Consider the following 24693-nt stretch of genomic DNA (forward strand, 5'->3'; position numbering starts at 1 on the left):
AGACACATGTACAAAGACAGATTTACAAAATACACATACGGGTACTGGGCACGAGGAATCCCTATAGTGCGCAGAAGATGGTGTAATGAATGAGATGACAATGGCTGAGGTCTTGCTAAGAAGGATCTGTGGGCAGCTGACCCAACACTGCACCCTGAACCCAGGCTGGCATTGTGGCACACAAGTTCATCCAAATGTGAAAATCGGTCACTCAAAGGCACCTGGAAATCATCAAAAATAAAATATAAAGAAACAGAAACGCTTAAAAATTTTTACTCTATCACTAAATCTATCAGCTTATAAGGGATAGACAAAAGTTACCAATAATTCAATACAACCAATGTGTAAGAGTAGAAGAATAAGACTTTCTATACCCAAAGAAAGTAAACTGTAAAGATGTTAATCAATGGCATGCCATGAAAACGGATCTCATAAAACTGAAAATCAAAAACAGACATCATTTGCTTATTAGCAAACAGCTTCTCAATTCTCCTCAATTATCAGCCAAGATGGCCTGAATTCTACACTTTGCCATATATTAGTCTGACTATCCATAAAACTCTCCCTGCTCAAGCTATAATATGCAAAAATCGTCCGAATGCCTCTCTCTTCTCTTTCACTAATAATCTTACTCCTTCATCCCACCACTCACTACCCTTTCTAATCTGCCCACCTCCCATTCATCTCATGCCACAAGCATCTTTTGCACAAGCCATCACTGCTTCCCTAAATACATCCCATTCCTCCCCCACTCCACGTACTTCCTTTGTTCTCACCTTTTTCCATTCTGTACTCAGTCTCTCCTGGTACTTCCTCACAAAAGTCTCCTTCCCAAGCTCACTTACTCTCACCACTCTCTTCACCCTAACATTCTCTCTTCTTTTCTGAAAACCTCTACAAATCTTCACCTTCACCTCCACAAGATAATGATCAGACATCCCTCCAGTTGCACCTCTCAGCACATTAACATCCAAAAGTCTCTCTTTCGCGCGCCTATCAATTAACACGTAATCCAATAACGCTCTCTGGCCATCTCTCCTACTTGCATACGTATACTTATGTATATCTCTCTTTTTAAACCAGGTATTCCCAATCACCAGTCCTTTTTCAGCACATAAATCTACAAGCTCTTCACCATTTCCATTTACAACACTGAACACCCCATGTATACCAATTATTCCCTCAACTGCCACATTACTCACCTTTGCATTCAAATCACCCATCACTATAACCCGATCTCATGCATCAAAACCACTAACACACTCATTCAGCTACTCCCAAAACACTTGCCTCTCATGATCTTTCTTCTCATGCCAGGTGCATATGCACCAATAATCACCCATCTCTCTCCATCCACTTTCAGTTTTACCCATATCAATCTAGAGTTTACTTTCTTACACTCTATCACATACTCACACCACTCCTGTTTCAGGAGTAGTGCTATTCCTTCCCTTGCTCTTGTCCTCTCACTAACCCCTGACTTTACTCCCAAGACATTCCCAAACCACTCTTCCCCTTTACCCTTGAGCTTCGTTTCACTCAGAGCCAAAACATCAAGGTTCTTTTCCCCAAACATACTACCTATCTCTCCTTTTTTCTCATCTTGGTTACATCCACACACACTTAGACACCCCAATTGGAGCCTTCGAGGAGGATGAGCACTCCCCGCGTGACTCCTTCTTCCGTTTCCCCTTTCAGAAAGTTAAAATACAAGGAGGGGAGGGTTTCTAGCCCCCTGCTCCCGTCCCCTTTAGTCACCTTCTACGACACGTGAGGAATGCGTGGGAAGTATTCTTTCTCCCCTATCCCCAGGGATATATATATATACATATTTATTTATTTTATTTTGCTTTGTCGCTGTCTCCCGTGTTTGCGAGGTAGCGCAAGGAAACAGACGAAAGAAATGGCCCAACCCACCCCCATACACATGTATATACAAACACGTCCACACACGCAAATATACATACCCACATATCTCAATGTACGCATATATATACACACACAGACACCTATACATATACACATGCACACAATTCACACTGTCTGCCTTTATTCATTCCCATCGCCACCTCGCCACACATGGAATAACATCCCCCTCCCCCCTCATGTGTGCGAGGTAGCGCTAGGAAAAGACAACAAAGGCCCCATTCGTTCACACTCAGTCTCTACCTGTCATGCAATAATGCCCGAAGCCACAGCTCCCTTTCCACATCCAGGCCCCACACAACTTTCCATGGTTTACCCCAGACGCTTCACATGCCCTGATTCAATCCATTGACAACACGTCGACCCCGGTATACCACATCGATCCAATTCACTCTATTCCTTGCCTGCCTTTCACCCTCCTGCATGTTCAGGCCCCGATCACTCAAAATCTTTTTCACTCAATCTTTCCACCTCCAATCTGGTCTCCCACTTCTCCTCGTTCCCTCCACCTCCGACACATATATCCTCTTGGTCAATCTTTCCTCACTCATTCTCTCCATGTGCCAAAACCATTTCAAAACACCCTCTTCTGATCTCTCAATCACGCTCTTTTTATTTCCACACATCTCTCTTACCCTTACATTACTTACTCGATCAAACCACCTCACACCACATATTGTCCTCAAACATCTCATTTCCAGCACATCCACCCTCCTGCGCACATCTCTATCCATAGCCCACGCCTCGCAACCATACAACATTGTTGGAACCACTATTCCTTCAAACATACCCATTTTTGCTTTCAGAGATAATGTTCTCAACTTCCATACATTCAGGTATAAAGGTATAATGGGAAAAAAATAAAAAAAAAGGAAAGTGGGAACATATATATGTCTGAGGGACCATAAATGGGATGAGAATACTTATCACACTTTGGGTAACAAAAAATTGTATAAGACAAACCCTTAACTTCTCACACATAAATGTCTCTAAGGAAAACAACTGAATCAGCCAAATGACTAAGCTCAAAAGTATATCACAGTTCATTAGACTCAGCAAAATACAGAATATGAAACAAATCTGAGACAACCAACACAAAGTCCTGATGTAAAGCACTGGAGTTTTACCGCAAAATACTTTTGGATTTAAAGCACACAGTAGTCCTAAAGGACTCGGCACTCCTACACATCCTACATTTGTGAAGAAGCCTATACATGGATATCCATAAAAAATGTGAATGGTCTCCTTTACTATAAGCCTAATATTGGAGTATTCAGCCATCAATATAGATATGATATGATAGTTAGGCTTTAAATCCAACAATGTGAGACTCAAACATGAAAATCTATTGAGTGGTTTGTCTGAAAAGTATTCTTCATTGGTCATCCAGTTTAAAAGTAACAGACACCCTACTAAAAATACATATAAATATTACAGTCCAGAAGTATAATGATCATTCCTTCCCTCTATCCATAAATTTTCATTAATCTCCATGCAAATCCTAACATCCAGCATCTCTCACACAGTTTCATATTAAAGATGTTTTACTATTCTCATTGACAACAGTCTATGAATACCTTCCCCAATTCTCAATATCCTTCCTTCTCTCTCTACTAAACAGAAGTATACATTTCTCACCTTGACTGTAAGTTTCTGCATGTCCCCTAGCTCAGCCTCATATACAGCTGCTTCATCTTGCAACTTAGGAGCATCTGTAGCTAGAGTTAGGAATCCAGCAGACACATCTTCACAAAGGTCGTGCCCAAAACACAATGGACAGGTCTCCTCCTAAAGGTTGAAAACAAAATAAATATAAGTTACCTATACTGAAACATTCAAATAGTGAGTTGCTAGTTTGAAGGAATACTTATCCCAACTATGAAGTATGGATGTGAAACCCAAGTTTAAGTCAAGGTAAGTAAAGAATATGAGTAGAAGAAAAGAAAAACCTTGCAAAGTGTAACTGGAATTAGGGGGTTAAATAGAATAAAGAATGAAGATGTAAGAATGTGGTGTGAAGAAACTGAAATTATCAGAGAAATGCACAAATGGAAAACTTTTGGGATAGTATGGCTATGCTGAACAAATGACAGCTGACAGAATGGTCAAGAAGATATTTAGCTGCTGCCAAAGTTTTGGAATCAAATATTCTGTTGTATAGATTCAACTTTTCTGTAATTCTAGCCTTCCTTGTGTTTGATTAATTGTCTCATAGAAAAAACAATGCTATCATTTGTATTCATTACACAAACTACTGTACTATTAGGATAGGTAGACTGAAGAAGAGATGAATATATTTCAGATGAAAGTACCATGAGGAATGATTAAGGAATGGATGTAACTGAAGCATTTTTTGTATGAGAGTGGTGTGAATAGAAACACTGGTCTCACTTGACCAATCAAATTAGTAAGCAGTGAAAAAGTCAAAAGCACCTGTGTAAGTGTGGATGTACAGTTTTAACTTCAAAACACTGAGCATGGATGAAGAATATGAGTGAAACGTTTTCTGAGGAATGGAGGTAGTAATTACATATTACACATCACAACATTCACTTCATTCACTCAGAAATGCAAATGATTCTTGGAGTAACATAACTTTTAAGCATAAAAAACTAGTTAGGACTTCAGCACTAATGCAGATTTTAAGTATGAAAAACTGTTTTGCTAAGACAGAATCCTTTAAGCATTACAGAGCAGGTGCTCATAGAGGGGTTCAATTACCATTATACCCTCTTACCCTCTATAAAGGATGTACCTACCAGGCTTTTGCCACCTCCAACCACACTAATAACTCTCTCACTTTGCATACCAACCCAACAAAAACACCCTACATCTGCCATTCTATCATTACACACATTTAACAATCCTTCAAAATACTCAATCCAATTCCTCTTCATTTAATCACTAGCTGTTATCACTTCCCAATGTGCCCACTACACTGATGTTCCCATTTGTTTTTTGTCTCTCACACGTTATCTACCTCTTTTCAAAATATCTTTTTACTCTCCCTAATGTTAAATGATACTCTCTCACTCCAAATCTCATTTGCCCTCATTTTCAACCCCTGCACCTTCCTCTTGACCTCCTGTCTCTTTCTCATAATTCTCCCAATCATTTACAATCCTTCCCTGTAAGTACCATCCAAATGCCTCTCTTTTCTCTTTCAACAGCAACTTTACTTCTTCAATCCACCATTGACTACCCTTCCAAATCTGCTCACCTCCCACTTTTCACATGCCACATGCATCTCTTGCACATGCCATCACTTCTTCCCTAAATACCTCCCACTCCTTACACACTTCTCTCGCTTCATTTACTCTCACCTTTTGCCATTCTACACTCAATCTCTCCTGGCATTTCTTCACACAATCTCCTTTCCAAACTCACTTACTCTCAACACTCTTCTACAAACACCGTTTCCTCTTTTTCAAAAACCTCATCAAGAATTCCCCCTCGTCTCCACAAGATAGTGATCAGACATCCCACCAGCTACCCCTCTCAGCACATTTAGATCCAAAAGTCTCTCTTTTACATGCATATCAAAAGTCTCTCTTCTACATGCCTATCAAGTGATATGTAATCTAATAATGCCCAATGACCACCTCTCCTACTTACATAAGTATACTTGTGTATATCTCTTTTTAAACCAGGTATTCCCAATCACCAGTCTTTTTTCACACACAACCCCACAAGCTCTTCACCATTTCCATTAATAACACTGAATATCTGATGCATCCCAATTTTACACTCAACTGCCACATTACTTATCTTTGCATTTAAATCATCCATCACTAATACCCTGTCAAAACTGCTGACAAACTCTCTCAGCTGCTCGAAAAACATTTGTCTCATGATATTTCTTTTCACGAGTTGGAATTTGAACTTGTAATTTCTGGAAAAGTTTCAAACATATTTCCCGTGATTGTATCAGTCTAATCTATAGTATTTCAAAAGCCTATTTGTTGAACTCAATTTTAAGTAATGAGCTCTAGTCTGGGTAACAAAAGAAAGCCAATGTTATTGGTAAAAGAACCTTTGAACCATACAGAGCTCCTAAAAAACTGGTTAGCACTGTCATTACCCTTTCAATGTCATTTCAAAACTGAGATCTTATACAGTTGGTACGTTACTATACCATCACATTTTCCCCTCACAAGACTGCATTAATTCAGTCACACAAAGCAAGGATAAAGTCTTAAATATTAGGCCTAATAATACATATATCAAAAAACATGGGAAACAGCTCACAGGAAATGTATATATTATTACCTTAGCCAAGTCCTCAAAAAGATCAGCAAATATATTTGCTCTTGCTGCCTTGTTGCCACCACGGCTACCATGTCGAGAAGGGGACAGTGCTGGAGCATCAATATTAATACTGTTCTCTCTTCCATTATTATTGGCTTTTTTTTCCTGAGCTTTCAAGGAGCTAGATGTGGTCTGGTGGGGACCTACAGACCCATCATCAGCCTCCCAAACTCGCACTACAACCAACACCAACATTACAAAAGAAAAACACACAAACAGTTTCTGATAGTGAATTCGTAATAGCTGCATCTTGTAAGATGTTGGTTCACAAATAGCTGCCTGTCACTTTTTGTTTCTTGATGAATTGGCAGATGTTCACAAAAAGTGAACAAGTCTCAAATATATCAACTAACACATCTCGTGAGATTCTTGTGAAGTTCTGAGTTTTGCTTTTTCAGGAAACTCTTTCAATCATTTTCATTGCTGTCAAGAGGCCAATACCTGAAAGCATAATCAAACAATTTATAGATTATAAATTCTTCTAAATAACTAGCCCCTCAAACACACAAATCCATGTACATGAAACTATATACAGAAGGTAAGATCCACTAGTGATAGTCTTTCCTGGGTAACTAATACACCTCACTGAAAAACTTTTGAGATTACTGTGCAGTAGCCCATATCATAAAAGCTTTTCATTAGGTATGGAATTTCGTCTGACATCCAGGCTCCCCTCCTTAAGGATTCCTCCTCCACATTTTCTAACTTTTACCTCTTTCTGTCTCTCCAATTGGCATATTTGTGCAGCTGCTTAAAGATCAACCTCTCTCATTTCCCCCATAAAAAGTAGTGCTCCTCAGGGTTAGGTCTTATCTCTCATCCTCTTACTCCTTTTCATCATTGATCCCTCAGCAAAAACAATTAATTCACTCATATGTTAATGATTCAACTCCATATTCCTTTACTTCTTTCAATTCACTCCATCTTTTCATGTTTAGGTTCCATCTTATTACAACTTCACTTGTAAACTATGAGATTATGATTTCCCAGAGTAGAAGACATTGATTATCTGGTTAATCTTGAAACCTAAAAAATGCATTTCTTTACATTTCTTCTTAAACTCCTTATAACAGTGTGCAGTTGGGTGAGAAGCCACGTTGTGAAATTGAGAACAATATGATTTACCTGATTCTGCAGCAGGTCAGTTTCCCATAACTGGATACTGAAGACAGTGCTACAGGACAGCATGAGGAAGTTTGGTGGTTTGGAGAGCTTTAGGACTGATATGAAGTTAGCAAGTTTCCAGATGCTGGGGATTTTGTCATGTAGCCAGGAAGGGTGATTAACGATGTTTGTAAAAGCTTGGATTGCAACTGGGCTAAATTGTTTTACTTAAGTTTAATATGTTTTCATGGACTGTTGCAGGAGAAATCTTTAAGGTTTTAATTGCATTGCTTGTCTCAGGAGTAATGGACCTGTTGCAACAGAATTTAGGGTTAAGTTTAAGGAGTTAATTGCATTGTTCATATCAAAGGGAGTGAAGGGTGGGTAAGCAATTGTTTTTGGATGGAATTTGTGGAGGTTTTTCATGACTTTCTTGTTTGAGGGTGAATTTGCTATGTGGCTTGAGTATGTTTTGCGTTCTTTGGGAGGCAAGATGTCACTGGATAAGTGCAGTACATGTTAATCTTTTTTAACATGTGCCAAAGTTGGTTGATATGTGTGATACAATGTGCTGAGGAGGTAATGCCAGTCTGTAGTTTGACTTTCACTGATTAGATAGTGATGGTGTTTTTCAGAGTTTGGATCTGTTCTCTGATTTCTATTGTTGGGTGTGGTTTTGTCAGTGTTGTCTGTTTTATAAGATGTATAACTTCAGGAAAGAAGTTTGGGTTATATGTTTCTATGTCCTTGTAGCATGTACTATTGTCAATTCAGCAATCAAACATTACAAATAGTATTCCACAGCCTAGTTCCTTGCGCCCCACAACTCTACAAATCCAAACATGCCAGGGCCTTATATACAAAGAGAGGTATTTGGTCTAAAGAATAATCTTCATCACCTAAAGTGTGTTAAAGATTTTCCGGTTGTCTGTACTGTATATCTTGACATTCATGGCCATAATGACTTTGGCAATTAATAGACTGAAGCCCACATAACCAATAAACATAAAAAAAGCTCTTCTCATAAGACATACTCTGGACTTCACATTTTTCTTCTGAGAATATTGAATAACTTTGTTCTGTCTTGCATTAAAAAGCTGATGAATCCATAAATATAATAGCAAGTGGAAATCACATGATTATCATCCCAATGTTTACTTGATTTTACATATATGTTTCCAAAAATATGTAGTTAAACAGTACCTTGGAAGTATCATAACTTAAGGTAGTAGAAGAAAAGCACATCATTGGGTCAATATCACTTACAAGAAATGATTCTGACAGGTGGAGCATGGTTTGGGTCTCTCCTCATATCTATCTATCTATATCTTCTACCTCTGATAACTGTTCCAATTGGAACTCCCTCAAGGGGGTGGCCATTGCAATATAGTCTCCATAACTAGTGAACTCCAGTGCTGCTTTTAGTCTTTTGTGCCTCAACCTTAAAAGGCCACAGGCAGAGGGCAACTCTAGTGCAGTGCTTGCAGAGGCTCCGACCTAATGTTCCGACCGACTACTTTTATCCAATGCTCTGACCAACTACTTCTTCCTAATGCTCCTGCCTATATGTTTCTACCTACTACTTCTATCTACTAATCCGATCATTTTTCCAAAAGGCACAGTTAGCCCATAGTGTTCACAGCAGGAAAATCTAGAGTTACGAAGACTGAGCTGTGTGAGTTATGTTAACAAAAAGATATTGTGTGTTCGTGGACAGAATACCAGTAGTTCATGTTGAGTTAGGCAGAGAGAAAAGACAGCTACCTGGACCAGAGGAGTGCAACTTGACAAACACTGAAGTGCTGGCTCACTAAGCAGCTGTCACTAACCCTCCCAATACCCAGGAGGGAAGTACTGGTAATATACTTCCCTGATTGTTGGCTGCCTACTAACTATCACCTAGCTCTTCTTTCATCTTGCAATTATAGTAAGTGACCATGGAAGGGTTATGGAAATAAAGATAAATGTGGGATTAATAAGAATAATGTAGGTGAAACACATAATATCAACAGAGCCTATGAAGCCTTACCTAACTTCCTCTAGCAGCCAGTATATCCCTTAATTTCAAATGCTCAAAATATACCAATAGTATTGTTGCCTTCTTCCTCTCATTACCTGGTGAATTAAGTTTCATAAATAGGGTTTTATCTGTATGAACAGGTTTGTATGGAAGTAAACTTAAGTACCTTAACTTCTAAGCAACAAACTTCAAACATGAGACCAAAACATTACATTCATTTTAAAGAACATCGAATTTAAGGTTGTCAGGGGTTTTGCTTCCCTTACTTTCACCCCCACCACCACTCCCCAAATTTTCCCAGATCTTCAAAGCTCTCCCTGTTCTCACATCATCTATTATCATTAGTGCCCATTTATATCTCTCACTAAAAGTTAGGAGCTCACAAATGAAACTCTCAACAATTTCCGTATACTACTTCTGTGTTGCCCTTAAGCTGGTTATTACTGATGTTTATGCCAACTGACGTCACACCAATAATTAATTTTTGGATTCATGCATGTTGTCAAAAGTTGCGTGATTCTGGATTGCACTTGGGAAGAATATAAATTCTGTAAATGTACAACTAAGTTGGAATCCACACCAACACCAGTCTGAGCTTTGCACTTACTGGAGAGGATGCAAGCCGAGTACTAATGTGCATTTCACCAGTGTCAACTTATACACACAATTCAATTCTTACCTCATGTGAATTTCTAAAGACTTAGTCACATTACTGACAGGGTAAATTCTGTTTGTTTCAGTTATCATTTGTCAATTTGGAACCCATATTGTAAAGGTGTTGGCTCTGCAAAACGTGATAAATTTCTCCAACACATAAAACAGCAATAGAATAAAGCCTTTTGCACTTAGGTATAGGCCTGGCGGAGCAAAATATATGCTCTAACAGTACATTTGTTGAAAGGAAATCAGTAAGAATGGCTTGCAAAGCTGGAATAAACCCAATTATTCAATGAAATCAGCCTAGATAAGTGATCTCTCTTCAGAAAGTGATGAATGTATTCTGAAGGAGTATACAGTTCATTTATTCAGAGAGAATCAATTAGAACAGGTACTGATTTAAATATCAGGATTATTCTTACACTGGCTTCCACAGGACAGGAATAAACTCTTTTATACTTTGAGTTTGGCACGGCAGAAATGGCCCTGTTGACTAACTGATTGATTTTAATGCTTTGAGGGAGAGCTTATTTGATTCTTTAAAAAGAATCAGAAAGAATAAAAACACTGATATGTTGGAACATAAACTTTCTTACAAAATGTTGAAATAAAGCTTTTTATACCTAAAAACTCCCTTAGTGAGTTATGTGTACAAATCATCTTAAAGTTCTCATGAATAAAGTTTGCTTGCTCAGAGCCTCCTAAGATGATATCTTCCTATACAAGTCCTGGCCAGCACAGTATTGGAATAAACTCATTACTGCTCTAGAATGGGCCTGATAGGGTGGACTCTGTTGCCTATATGACTGATTTTAATGTCCTAAATAAAATTCATGCAATTAGAAAGAACCAGTCAGAGTAGGTAATGATTAAAATATCATGATACACATTATTGGAAGGAACTCTGGAAAAGGCCTTGTGGAGAGAATTCTATCAACTAATTGCCTGATTCTATTGTTCTTAAGATGAAGAAAGGTCATTCATTTCAAAAGAATCAGTAAGAATAAAAACTGACAAATATCATGACATACATCCTTTGCCTACCAGCGCAATACTTAAGTAAAGTTTTTATACATTGAAAATAGCCAATATTGGTAAGCTATGCGTACAAATTTATTGATTCTAATGTTCTGAAAAGCAAATAAGTTCACTTCCTAAGAATCACAACAGATATTGACAGAAAGATCCTGATATTCCTATACTGGCTCATACAGTATTGGGAAAAGGGTCATGGGTCATGCTGAAAAACTACTTTGACAAAATGTCTAACTTAATAATCATGAGTGAATAAAATACATTTCAGGATTGGAATAAACCAACGTATGCTTTGGAATGGGCCTGATGAGGTGATAACTAATGACTCATCTTAATATCTTAAAGGTGAGTAAAATCAATATATTCACACAGCATCACACAAAGTAGATAATGACTGAAATATAATGATATATTCCTTTAACCAATTTTGCAGTGTACAGGACTAAGGCCATTTATGCATTGAAATGGGTGTTCAGTGAACTCTGGTGGGCAACTGCCTGCTTTTGAAGGTGAATACAATTCAATGCTGAGAAAGACTTAAGAAGTAAAAATACCAGTTGAAATATCCTGTCATATTCGTATATTGGATCACAGAGTATTGGAATATATTCTTGTATACAATGAAATGGTCAAAAGTGATTAAACTACTTTGACAAACTCTTTCATTATCTTAATTGTGAATTATAATAATTCAATTAATATCAAGAAAAGGAGCATTCATTCAAACACAGATAATAACTGAAATTTCCTGTCCTGCATGGGCTTGCACAATATAGGAATAAAGTCTTTTTATCACCTGTAATGATTCCTGATATATGAATTATAACGAAGAAAAAAATTATGCTTGTAACATGAAGTCCATAAAGTTAACTGACTGAACTATTTGAACACAATGTATGATTTGTAAAGGAATTACTTTTCTTTTCCAAAAGGGACATGCATATTATTAAAATTTTTAAATCTATACGTGAAATCAATTCAGAGAACATCTTTTCCAGTTCAATTCATGATTAATGATAAAAGAGCTATCAAGAGATGCCATTACAGAATTCATCATATAAGTAGTTGACACAGTCGTCAAAAAACTTTCTGTATATACTGGGATGAGCCAACTCAAATGTGGTATTGGACACAAAGATAATATTCTGAATAGAGTAAAACAGTTACAACAGTCTTTTACAACAGGTCTGAACAGATCATAACAATATTACTTCACCTAAACAAAAAAAAGGCACGTTTTCATTATAAAATTTATCTCCTGAAAGGCTTCCCATACTTCAAATTGATACAGAAGGGCCCAGTATGACTATATTAGAGTGAAAAGACATCTAAAATTAATCTCAGTATTTGATACTTTTGTAAAAATATGAAAGGGACGGGTTGAATTGGACCTGCCACTGTAATTCAAACTGGGTGACAACTCGGCTTCCTACGTACAATTTGCACGCCATACAACACCGAAGTCTTCTGGACTTCTTGTTGTTTGAAGTTGGACTCCCAAGAAAAGGGATGCATGTTAAGGGATGCATGTTTAAGAATGTTCATTGTGGATTGTTTTATGCACTGGTATAGTCATGCTAAAGTACGACCAAAGACAAACCACGACATGACATGATGATCTTATCTATCCGCAAATGGTGACAAACAGAAAAAGTCTAAACACTTCACTCGTGAACAATACTTTAATTATGTCACACGTTATTTCGAGTCCTAAAATAGCATTGGACATTAAAGGTATTTAATACATTCCAAAAACCGCGCCTCCACCACAACGAGTCTGTCAAACTTCTGGACACCAACACATCTCATCTTTTACTTGTATCCTTACTTCTCTCTGTTCATAACGTCTGGTAAATGTAATTACAAGACACAGTAACCTCGACATTATCCCAGGGAAACAATGACTTAAGTTCTGTGTGGGGTCGCGACCCACCACTGCCTGTTGCTGTTCAAGTGGGGATCCAATTCTTGGCAATCTGTTACTTATGTCACTCACTTCCCGAGGGACATGGCTCTGGCTATCACATCATGCCCGAGACATTGAATACACCTCTGTCACATCGAGTGACGGTGGACGACGACATTTTACCATCATACAGCCACGAGAGAAAGACATATAGCATGGGTGTCGTCAGCGGGGTGGAAGGATGCCATCAAGCCTCGACGCTGGCTGCCAGCGATCATTTTACCCTCCACACTTTTCTTTGGCCCAGAAGTTATAAATACATCGTCCCAAGTCCATGAAAAATGATTTACATCCAATGTACTCCGCAGTTCCATCTCCTAATGGTCGTTCCTTTCATGAATGTCATGGTAAATGGGTGTTAGGTTGAAGGGGAGGCTGGGAGAAATGTTGGTTGGTGTAGTGATGCGCCGCCATGCCAACATTCAACATACTGTTTACACACACACACACACACCCACCTCCTCCTCCTCCTACGCCCACTCCTTCACGAGGCCGGAGGGAGAAAAATTATGACTGTTTAAGACATTAGAGGAATCCTCTGCCATATGACGCCCATCAGTTTCCCTTTATTTGCCTTATCACCGCCCCTAACAACACCCACCCTCCTCTTCCTCCTCCTCCTCCGCCCACTCCTTCAGGAGGCCGGAGGAAAAAAAATACGATTGTTTAAGACATTAGAGGAATCCTCTGTCATATGACGTCTATCAGTTTCCCTATATTTGCCTCATCACCCCCCACCTAAGAACACCTACCCTCCTCCTCCTCCTCCGCCCACTTCTTCAGGAGGCCGGAGGAAAAAAAAATTATGACTGTTTAAGACATTAGAGGAATCCTTTGTCATATGACGTCTATCAGTTTCCCTATATTTACCTTTATCCTCCCTTAACAACACCGTATTCCCTAACAGAAATGACAAGTCCGTCTTGTGTTGCGTCATGAAGGAATATATAGATATGAGGGAGACGACATGAGCTTCGGGGGAGGTTAAGGAAGTTGGTGCGTGGTTCTCCAACAAGCAAGTTGGCGCACAGCTGCAACATGGCCAGGGACAACTCATGCCCAGGAATGTGGTTGACTGATGTGGCAGCATACGTGCTACAATTGCCCCACAGCTGATCTACTCTTGACTCATGCATACAGTGGCATGATATGACATTTCGCGACAATGATACGTTCAATCAGTCTATTCTGTTGGCATGCGGTCTCAAAATCGAGTATTACGAAATGTATCAAGCCCCATTATCTGTGCATTTTAATATTAATTTGTTTACGTTGTTATGTTTCAGTTACTCATTGGTAAATATATAGTGCATATATATATTACCTCCCCTGTTTGTGTGATACACGAAGATATCATTATCCAATCAATTGTTCCATGATATATTTGCTCAATATTTGTTGATTTCCATCAAGTTCACTTTTGCTCAGGCGTATATTGTTGTAACTATGACCTTTTAATTCTTTAGTATTGTCTTTTTATTTGTATTGTGTCATTAGCAGTCCCATTTACGACAGTTTCTATTAAGTTGTCATTTTCTGATACCATAATGAGGACAATTAATGCTGTGGCCTCCATAGAAAATAGTCAGACATGGTTTCATATACAACTACTTTAAATTTTTGTTCGAAACTCATTAATCTTTCTTCTCATCTTACCCTTACTCTGTTTTACTACTATTCCAGTAAAATTCTGTGGCTTATTTTGTCATACAGTAAAATTGGATGGCTCATTTTGTCGATGTCAATTATATAGTCTTCATTTGGAAAACAAAGGCAGAGATTGAACATCCCATCTGGCCCTGGCTTTCCATGTCATCAAGCCTTCTTCTCTTATCAGGTATATGATACCACTAGCATTATCTTATCTATGAAAAAAGCTGATAGAAATGACACATTTGGAGTGTCGACCTCAAGATGTGGCACATGTGAAGTCATTTCGTTATATTTCATTATACTTTGTCGCTGTCTCCCACATTAGCGAGGTAGCGCAAGGAAACAAATGAAAGAATGGCCCAACCCACCCACATACACATGTATATACATACACGTACACATACATACCTATACATATACACAGACATAAACATATATACACGTACATATTCATACTCGCTGCTTTCATCCATTCCCGTTGCCATCCCGCCACACATGAAATGCACCCCCCCCCCTCCCGCGCGTGCGAAGTAGCGCTAGGAAAAGACTACAAAAGCCACATTCGTTAACACTCAGTCTCTAGCTGTCATGTGCAATGCACCGAAACCACAGTCCCCTTTCCACATCTAGGCCCCACAAAACTTTCCATGGTTTACCCCAGACGCTTCACATGCCCTGGTTCAATCCACTAACAGCACGTCGACCCCGGTATACCACATCGTTCCAATCCACTCTATTCCTTGCACACCTTTCATCCTCCTCTATGTTCAGGCCACGATCACTCAAAATCTTTTTCACGCCATCCTTCCACCTCCAGTTTGGTCTCCCACTTCTCCTCGTTCACTACACCTCCGACACATATATCCTCTTTGTCAATCTTTCCTCACTCATTCTCTCCATCTGACCAAACCATTTCAATACACCCTCCTCTGCACTCTCAACCACACTCTTTTTATTACCACACATCTCTCTTACCCTTACGTTACTTACTCGATCAAACCACCTCACACCACATATTGTCCTCAAACATCTCATTTCCAACACATCCACCCTCCTCCGCACAACCATATCTATAGCCCAAGCCTCACAACCATATAAAATTGTTGGAACAACTATTCCTTAAAACATACCCATTTATGCTCCGAGATAACGTTCTCGCCATCCACATATTCTTCAACACTCCCAGAACTTTCGCCCCCTCCCCCACCCTGTGACTCACTTCCGCTTCCATGGTTCCACCCGCTGCCAAATCCACTCCCAGATATCTAAAACGCTTCACTTCCTCCAGTATTTCTCTATTCAAACTTACCTCCCAATTGACTTGACCCTCAACCCTATTGAACCTAATAATCTTGCTCTTATCACAGTTACTCACAGCTTTCTTCTTTCACACACTTTACCAAACTCAGTCACCAGCTTCTGCAGTTTCTCGCACGAATCAGCCACTTGCGCTGTATCACCAGCGAACAACAACTGACTCACTTCCAAAGCCCTCTCATCCACAACAGACTTGCCCTCTCCCCAAAACTCTTGCATTCACCTCCCTAACAACCCCATCCATAAAGAAATTAAACAACCATGGATACATCACGTACCAATGCCGCAAACCGACATTCACTAGGAACCAATCACTTTCCTCTCTTCCTACTCGTACACATGCCTTACATCCTCGATAAAAACTTTTCATTGCTTCTAGCAGCTTAACCATATACTCTTAATACCTTCCACAGAGCATCTCTATCAACTCTGTCATATGCCTTCTCCAGATCCATAAATGCTACATACACATTCATTTGCTTTTCAAAGTATTTCTCACATACATTCTTCAAAGCAAACAACTGATCCACACATCCTCTACCACTTCTGAAACCACACTGCTTTTCCCTAGTCTAATGCTCTGTACATGCCTTCACCCTCCTGAACATACAGGAGGATGAAAGGCCTGCAAGGGATAGAGTGAATTGGAACGATGTGGTATACCAGGGTCGACGTGTTGTCATTCGATTGAACCAGAGCATATGAAGCGTCTGGGGTAAACCATGAAAAGTTTTGTGGGACCTGGGCGTGGAAAGGGAGCTGTGGTTTTGGTGCATAACACATGACATCTAGAGACAATGTAAGCAAATGTGGCCTTTGTTTTTTCCTAGCGCTACCTAGCGCAGGGGAAGGGGGTGCCATTTCATGTGTGGTGACGAGAATGGCTGAAGGCAGCAAGCACGAATATGTACATGTATATAGGTATAAGTCTATGTATGTATATGTAAGTATACATTGAAATGTATAAGTATGTATATGTGCTGTGCGTGTGTGCGTTACAGTACACATACATGTGTATGTGGGTGGATTGGGTCATTCTTTCGTCTGTTTCCTAGCGTTACCTTGCTAACACGGCAGACAGCGACAAAGTATAATAAAAAAGTATATATATATATATATATATATATATATATATATATATATATATATATATTTTTTTTTTTTTTTTTTTTTTTACTTTGTCGCTGTCTCCCGCGTTTGCGAGGTAGCGCAAGGAAACACAATCTAACATCCCAAACTTCGCCCCCCCCCCACCCATGTACATACTTACCGTCCGTCCACCCGCGCCAAATCCATCCATACAAACCGTTCACCCCAGATTTCCTATCCTTACCTCAATGACTTGCCCCACAACTCTATTACCCTTATAACATGACTCCATCACATTACTCACAGCTTTCTTCTCACACACTTTACCAACTCAGCAAGCTTTCAGTTCCGCACGATCACCACATCGCTTATCACCAGCGAACAACACTGACTCAACTTGGCCCTCTCTCCCACGTTCCCTCACTCCGACACAAAACTCTTGCATCCCCTCCTAACAACCCCATCCATAAAGAAATTCAAACACCAGATACATCCTTCACACATGCGCAAACCCACATCTCATCTTAACCTTCACTTTTCACTTCCTACTCGTACACACCTACTCCTCGATAAAACTTTTCATACTTCTCATTAAACCATCCCTCTCAATTACCTCCACAGAGCACCTACAACTTGTCATAGCTTCAGACCATATCTAACATACCATCATTTTGCTTTCAAAGTAATTTCTCACTTACAACATTTTTCAAAGGCAAAACTGTCCACACATCCCTACCACTTCTGAACCACACTGCTTTCCATAGTCCAATCCGTACAATCCTTTCTAACACCTCACATACAGAGAGAAAGGCCTGCAATGACGTAATTGACCATGTTATACCACGACGTGTTGTCTTTCGATAACCAGAGCTTTAACGTCTGTAAACCATGAAATTTTTGTTGACACCTTCGTGAATGGGACGCTTTGGTTTTCTCATAACACCATACATCTAGAGACATAGTAAAGAAATGGACCTCTTTTTCCAAGCGCTACCTCCGGGGAAGTGCCATTATGTTGGTACAGACAATGCTTAAGCACAAGCACAATATGACATGTAATAGTATATATATATTATTGTTACGAACTCAATAACACTTATTCGGGCAAGGTCGCCAGTAACATATATGTTACAAATACTCTACTGATCCTTGTCTTGCAAGGACGTTACAGATTTGTTGTTTCACAACGGGATAACACTGTCTGAAGTTATGGCATGGAATTAAAGACCAACATTACATTAAATCTACTTATAATGAAATAATGCAGGTGTACAAAGATAAACACATAAATCAGGCATGAATCATTTACCTTAACACTGAACATGAGTTAACATTGAACATGAGTTAACATTCCAGATAAGATTTCAAGCCAGGAGATCTCTTTCCTCTATAACAATTTGTTCAATAACATTACACTTAGTTAGACCTGACGTGACACAGTAAACATCATCGTTACACTTAGCTAAACCTGACGTGACACAGTAAACATCATCGTTACACTTAGCTAAACCTGACGTGACACAGTAACATCATCGTTACACTTAGCTAAACCTGACGTGACACAGTAAACATCATCGTTACACTTAGCTAAACCTGACGTGACACAGTAACATCATCGTTACACTTAGCTAAACCTGACGTGACACAGTAACATCATCGTTACACTTAGTTAGACCTGACGTGACACAGTAAACATCATCGTTACACTTAGCTAAACCTGACGTGACACAGTAAACATCATCGTTACACTTAGCTAAACCTGACGTGACACAGTAAACATCTTACAAACTGGGGCAGCGGTGGCTACAGGGTTCGAGACAGGGAAAGCTCACATTACCTTTGCTGGGGCTCGAGGCTGCTGAAGGAATCGAGTCTCAGCGGGGAGTCAGAGGTTTTTATTACAGACAGGGGACTTGCGTCCACCTTGTTACCCTATGATGCCACCCTTGATTGGTTATGGGCCTAAGGCCCAGTGGTAATTGGAGGAGAGTGGCTCCAAGTGCCACTCCTACTTGGCTGGAGGGCCACAGGTACGTCGGTGATTGGAGAAGGTGTCATCCGTGAGACAACTGACTGGCTGAAAGGGAAGTTAAGTTCGTCCCACATCTGCCTAGAGGCCCCACCATCTCTTGTCCTGACAGCGACGACACTGTATGGGGGCCGTAGGTTGACCTAGTGCCTCGGATGGAGGGTTCGAGTGTCGAGGGGGGCTGGATTGATGGCCCGGCGTGGCCATCTGGTTTCCCTCTCGAAGGTATGAAGAAGACTTCAGACTTAATGGTTTGGTTAGGGAAGCGAAATCCGAGCCGATAGCGGAGGGAAGGCCATGGCCCTCGCCCTAACATGAAATAGCACTTATCCTATACACAAAGACACACACATACATATATACAAACATGTGGGCACACACCCACGTGTTCGTAACAATATATATATATATATATATATATATATATATATATATATATATATATATATATATATATATATATATATATATATATATATATATATATATATATATATATATATATATATATATATATATATATATTTATATTTTATTTATTTTGCTTTGTCGCTGTCTCCCGCGTTTGCGAGGTAGCGCAAGGAAACAGACGAAAGAAATGGCCCAATCCACCCCCATACACAATGTATACACACACACGTCCACACACGCAAATATACATACCTATACATCTCAATGTACACATATATATATATACATACACAGACACATACATATATACCCATGCACACAATTCACACTGTCTGCCCCCATTCACTCCCATCGCCACCTCGCCACACATGGAATACCTTCCCCCTCCCCCCTTATGTGTGCGAGGTAGCACTAGGAAAGGACAACAAAGGCCCCATTCGTTCACACTCAGTCTCTAGCTGCCACGCAATAATGCCCAAAACCACAGCTCCCTTTCCACATCCAGGCCCCACACAACTTTCCATGGTTTACCCCAGACGCTTCACATGCCCTGATTCAATCCACTGACAGCACGTCAACCCCGGTATACCACATCGATCCAATTCACTCTATTCCTTGCCCTCCTTTCACCCTCCTGCATGTTCAGGCCTCGATCACACAAAATCTTTTTCACTCCATCTTTCCACCTCCAATTTGGTCTCCCACTTCTCCTCGTTCCCTCCACCTCCGACACATATATCCTCTTGGTCAATCTTTCCTCACTCATTCTCTCCATGTGCCCAAACCATTTCAAAAGACCCTCTTCTGCTCTCTCAACCACGCTCTTTTTATTTCCACACATCTCTCTTACCCTTACGTTACTTACTCGATCAAACCACCTCACACCACACATTGTCCTCAAACATCTCATTTCCAGCACATCCATCCTCCTGCGCACAACTCTATCCATAGCCCACGCCTCGCAACCATACAACATTGTTGGAACCACTATTCCTTCAAACATACCCATATATATATATATATATATATATATATATATATATATATATATATATATATATATATATATATATATATATATATATATATATATATATATATATATATATATATATTCACTTAATTATCATACTTTATCACTGTTTCCCGCATCATCAAGGTAGTGCCGAGAAGCAGACGAAGAATGGCCCATCCACTCATATACACATATAAGTATATACATAAAGGCCCATACACGCACATATACATACATATAATCAGACATATACATAGATACACATGTACATATTCATACTTACTTGCCTTCATCCATTTGTGGCGCTACCCCAACCCACAGAAAGCAGCATCTTTGACCCCCACTTCAACGAGGTAGCGCCAGGAAAATAGACAAACAAGGCCACATTCGTTCACACTCAGTCTCTAGTTGTCATGTGCAATGCACCGAAACCACAGTTCCCTATCTACATCCAGGCCCCACAGACCTTTCCTTGGTTTACCCCAGACGCTTCACATGCCTGGTTCAATCCATTGACAGCATGTCGACTCTGGTATACCACATCGTTTCAATTCACTCTATTCCTTGCTCACCTCTCACCCTCCTGTATGTTCAGGCCCCAATCGCTCAAAATCTTTTCCACTCCAATTTGGTCTCCTGCTTATCCTTGTTCCCTCCACCTCTGACATATCATATATCCTCTTTATCAATCTTTCCTCACACATTCCCTCCATCTGACCAAACCATTTCAACACACCCTCTTCTGCTCTCTCAACCACACTCTTTTTACTTTCACACATCTCTCTTACCCTTTCATTACTTACTCAATCAAACCACCTCACACCACATATTGTCCTCAAACGTCTCATTTCCAACACATCCACCTCCCTCCATACAACCCTATCTATAGCCCATGCCTCGCAACCATACAACAATGTTGGAACTAATATTCCTTTAAACATACCCATTCTTGCTCTCCGAGAAAACGTTCTCTTCCTCCACACATTCTTCATCGTTCCCAGAACTTTGCCCCCTCCCCCACCCTGTGACTCACTTCTACTTCCACTGCAAAGTCTACTCCCAGATATCTAAAACACTTGACTTCCTCCAATTTTTCTCAATTCAAACTTACATCCAAATCAACTTGTCCCTCCTCCCTACTGAAGCTAATAACCTTGCTCTTATTCACATTTACTCTCAACTTCCTCCTTTCACACACTTTTCCAAACTCAATCACCAAGTTCTGCAGTTTCTCACCTGAATCAGCCACTGGAGTTTTATCACTGGTGAGCAACAATCGACTCACTCAACAAGCCCTCTCATCCACAACATACTGCATATTTGCCCCTCTCTCCAAAACTCTTGCACTTACCTCCCTAACCACCCCATCCATAAAAAAATTAAACAACCATGGTGACATCATACACCCCTGCCACAGACTAACATTACTGGGAACCACTCACTTTCCTCTCTTCCTACACGTACATATGCCCTACATCCTTGGTAAAAACTTATCACTGCTTCTAGCAACTTAGCTCCTACACCATATGCTCTTAAAACCTTCAACAAAGAATCTGTTGTCAACCCAATCATATGTCTTCTCCAGATCCATAAATGCTACATACAAACCCAACTGTTTTTCTAAGTATTTTTCACATACATTCTTCAAAGCAAACACCTGATCCACACATCCTCTACCACTTCTGAAACCACACTGCTCTTCCCCAATCTGATGCTCTGTACATGCCTTCACCCTCTTAATCAATATCCTCCCATGCAGTTTCCCAAGAATACTCTACAGACTTATACCTCTGTAGTTTGAACACTCACCTTTATCCCCTTTGCCTTTGTACAATGGCACTATGCAAGCATTCTGCCAATCCTCATGCACTTCACCATGGTCCATACATACAGTGAATATCCTTACCAACCAAGCAACAACACAGTCACTCCATGTTTTAACAAATTCCACTGCAATACCATCCAAACCCGCCACCTTGCTGGATTTCATCTTCCGCAAAGCTTTCACTACCTCCTCTCTTAACCAAACCACTCTCCCTAACCCTCTCACTTTGCAAAACACCGAAACGAAAACACCCTATATCTGCCACTCTATCATCAAACACATTCAACAAACATTCAAAATACTCACTCCATCTACTTCTCACTTCATCACTACTTGCTATTACTTCCTCCCTTCAACGATGTTCCCATCTGTTTTCTTGACTTCCCATGTTATTTACCTCCTTCCGAAACATTTTTTTTTTTCTTTCTAAAGTTTAATGATACTCTCTCACCCCTACTCTCATTTACCCTGTTTTTCAACACTCCACCTTACTCTTGACCTCCTTCCTCTTTCTCTTATACATATCTCAGTCATTTGCACTCCTTCCTTGCAAGTATTGTCTAAATGCCTTTCTTTTCTCTCACTAACAACATTACTTCTTCATCCCACCACTCACTACTCTTTCTAATCTGCCCACTTCCCACCTTTCTCATGACACAAGCATCTTTTGCACAAGCCATCGCTGCTTCCCAAAATACATCCCATTCCTCCCCCACTCCCCTCACGTCATTAACTCTCTCCTTTTGCCATTCTACACTCAATCTCTCTTGGTACTTCCTCACAGAAGTTTCCTTTCCAAGCTCACTTACTCTCACCATTCACTTCTCCCCAACATTCTCTCTTCTTTTTTGAAAACTCTAAGAATCTTCACATTTGCCTCCACAAGGTAGTGATCAGAGATCCCCCCAGCTGCCCCTCTCAGCATATTAACATCCAAAAGTTTCTCTTTTATACGCCTATCAATTAACACGTAATCCAATAATGCCCTTTGACCATCTCTTCTACTCACATTCGTATCCTTATGTATATCTCTCTTTTTAAACCAGGTATTCCCAATCACCAGCCTTTTTTCAGCACACAAATCCACAAGCTCTTCACCATTTCCATTTACAACACCAATTATACCCTCAACTGCCACACTACTCATCGCATTAAATCACCCATCACTACTATCTGGTCTCATGCATCAAAAATGTTAACACACTCACTCAGCTGCTCCTAAAACACTTGCCTCATGATCTTTCTTCTCATGACCAAGTGCTTAGGCAACAAAAATCACCTACGTCTCTCCTTCCACTTTCAGTTTTTCCCAAATCAATCTAGAATTTACTTTCTTACACTCTATCACGTACTCACACAACTCCTGTTTTAGTAGTAATGCTACTCCTTCCTTACCTCTTACCCTCTCACCAACCCATGATTATACTCCCAAGACATTCCCAACCCACTCTTCCCCTTTACCCTTGAGCTACGTTTCACTCACAGCCAAAACATCCAGGTTCCTTTCTTCAAACATACTACCTATCTCTCCTTTTTTCTCATCTTGGTTACATCCACTCACATTCAGACACCCCAGTCTGAGCCTTTGAGGAGGATGAACACTCCCCACTCGTCTCCTTCGGTTTCCCTTTTTAGAAATTGAGATACAAGGAGAGGAGGGTCTCCAGCCCCCGCTTCGTCGCCTTCTACGACACATGGGGAATACGTAGGAAGTATTCTTTCTCCCCTATCCCCATGGATATATATATAGGGGATAGGGTAGAAAGAATTCTTCCCACGCATTCCTCACGTGTCGTAGAAGGCGACGGAAGCGGGGGGCTGGAAACCTTCCTCTCCTTGAATTTTAACTTTCTAAAAGGGGAAACAGAAGAAGGAGTCACGCGAGGAGTGCTCATCCTCCTCGAAGGCTCAGATTGGGGTGTCTAAATGTGCGTGGATATAACCAAGATGAGAAAAAAGGAGAGATATGTAGTATGTTTGAGGAAAGGAACCTGGATGTTTTGGCTCTGAGTGAAACGTAGCTCAAGGGTAAAGGGGAAGAGTGGTTTGGGAATGTCTTGGGAATAAAGTCAGGGGTTAGTTAGAGGACAAGAGCAAGGGAAGGAGTAGCACTACTCCTGAAACAGGAGTGGTGGGAGTATGTGATAGAGTGTAAGAAAGTAAACTCTAGATTGATATGGGTAAAACTGAAAGTGGATGGGGAAAGATGGGTGATTATTGGTGCATATGCACCTGGGAATGAGAAGAAAGATCATGAGAGGCAAGTGTTTTGGGAGCAGATGAGTGTGTTAGTAGTTTTGATGCACGAGACCGGGTTATAGTGATGGGTGATTTGAAT

General features: G+C 40.1%; 1 protein-coding gene across 6 annotated transcripts in view; it reads right to left on the reverse strand.

The window, feature by feature from the left end:
* The window catches only part of LOC139745847 (divergent protein kinase domain 2A-like), a 50104-nt gene extending 36669 nt beyond the window's left edge, over positions 1-13435 (reverse strand). For 2 of the 6 annotated variants that reach the window (XR_011711991.1, XM_071656448.1), the window contains exons 1-4: positions 13140-13236; positions 6196-6675; positions 3565-3714; positions 40-221 (exon numbers count right to left, since the gene is read on the reverse strand). Coding sequence is in view for 5 of the 6 variants with exons in the window: in XM_071656448.1 (XP_071512549.1) it covers positions 40-221; positions 3565-3714; positions 6196-6483 (620 nt within the window). In the remaining variant the exon portion in view is untranslated. Of the gene's footprint in view, positions 1-39; positions 222-3564; positions 3715-6195; positions 6676-12878; positions 13237-13306 lie in introns of those variants that run through there. The other 4 variants (XM_071656452.1, XM_071656451.1, XM_071656449.1 and 1 more) reach the window with 4 other exon arrangements.
* Positions 13436-24693: the final 11258 nt, after the last annotated feature.

The sequence above is a fragment of the Panulirus ornatus genome, chromosome 63 (genome assembly GCF_036320965.1).
Source record: "Panulirus ornatus isolate Po-2019 chromosome 63, ASM3632096v1, whole genome shotgun sequence".
NCBI lineage: Eukaryota > Metazoa > Arthropoda > Malacostraca > Decapoda > Palinuridae > Panulirus > Panulirus ornatus.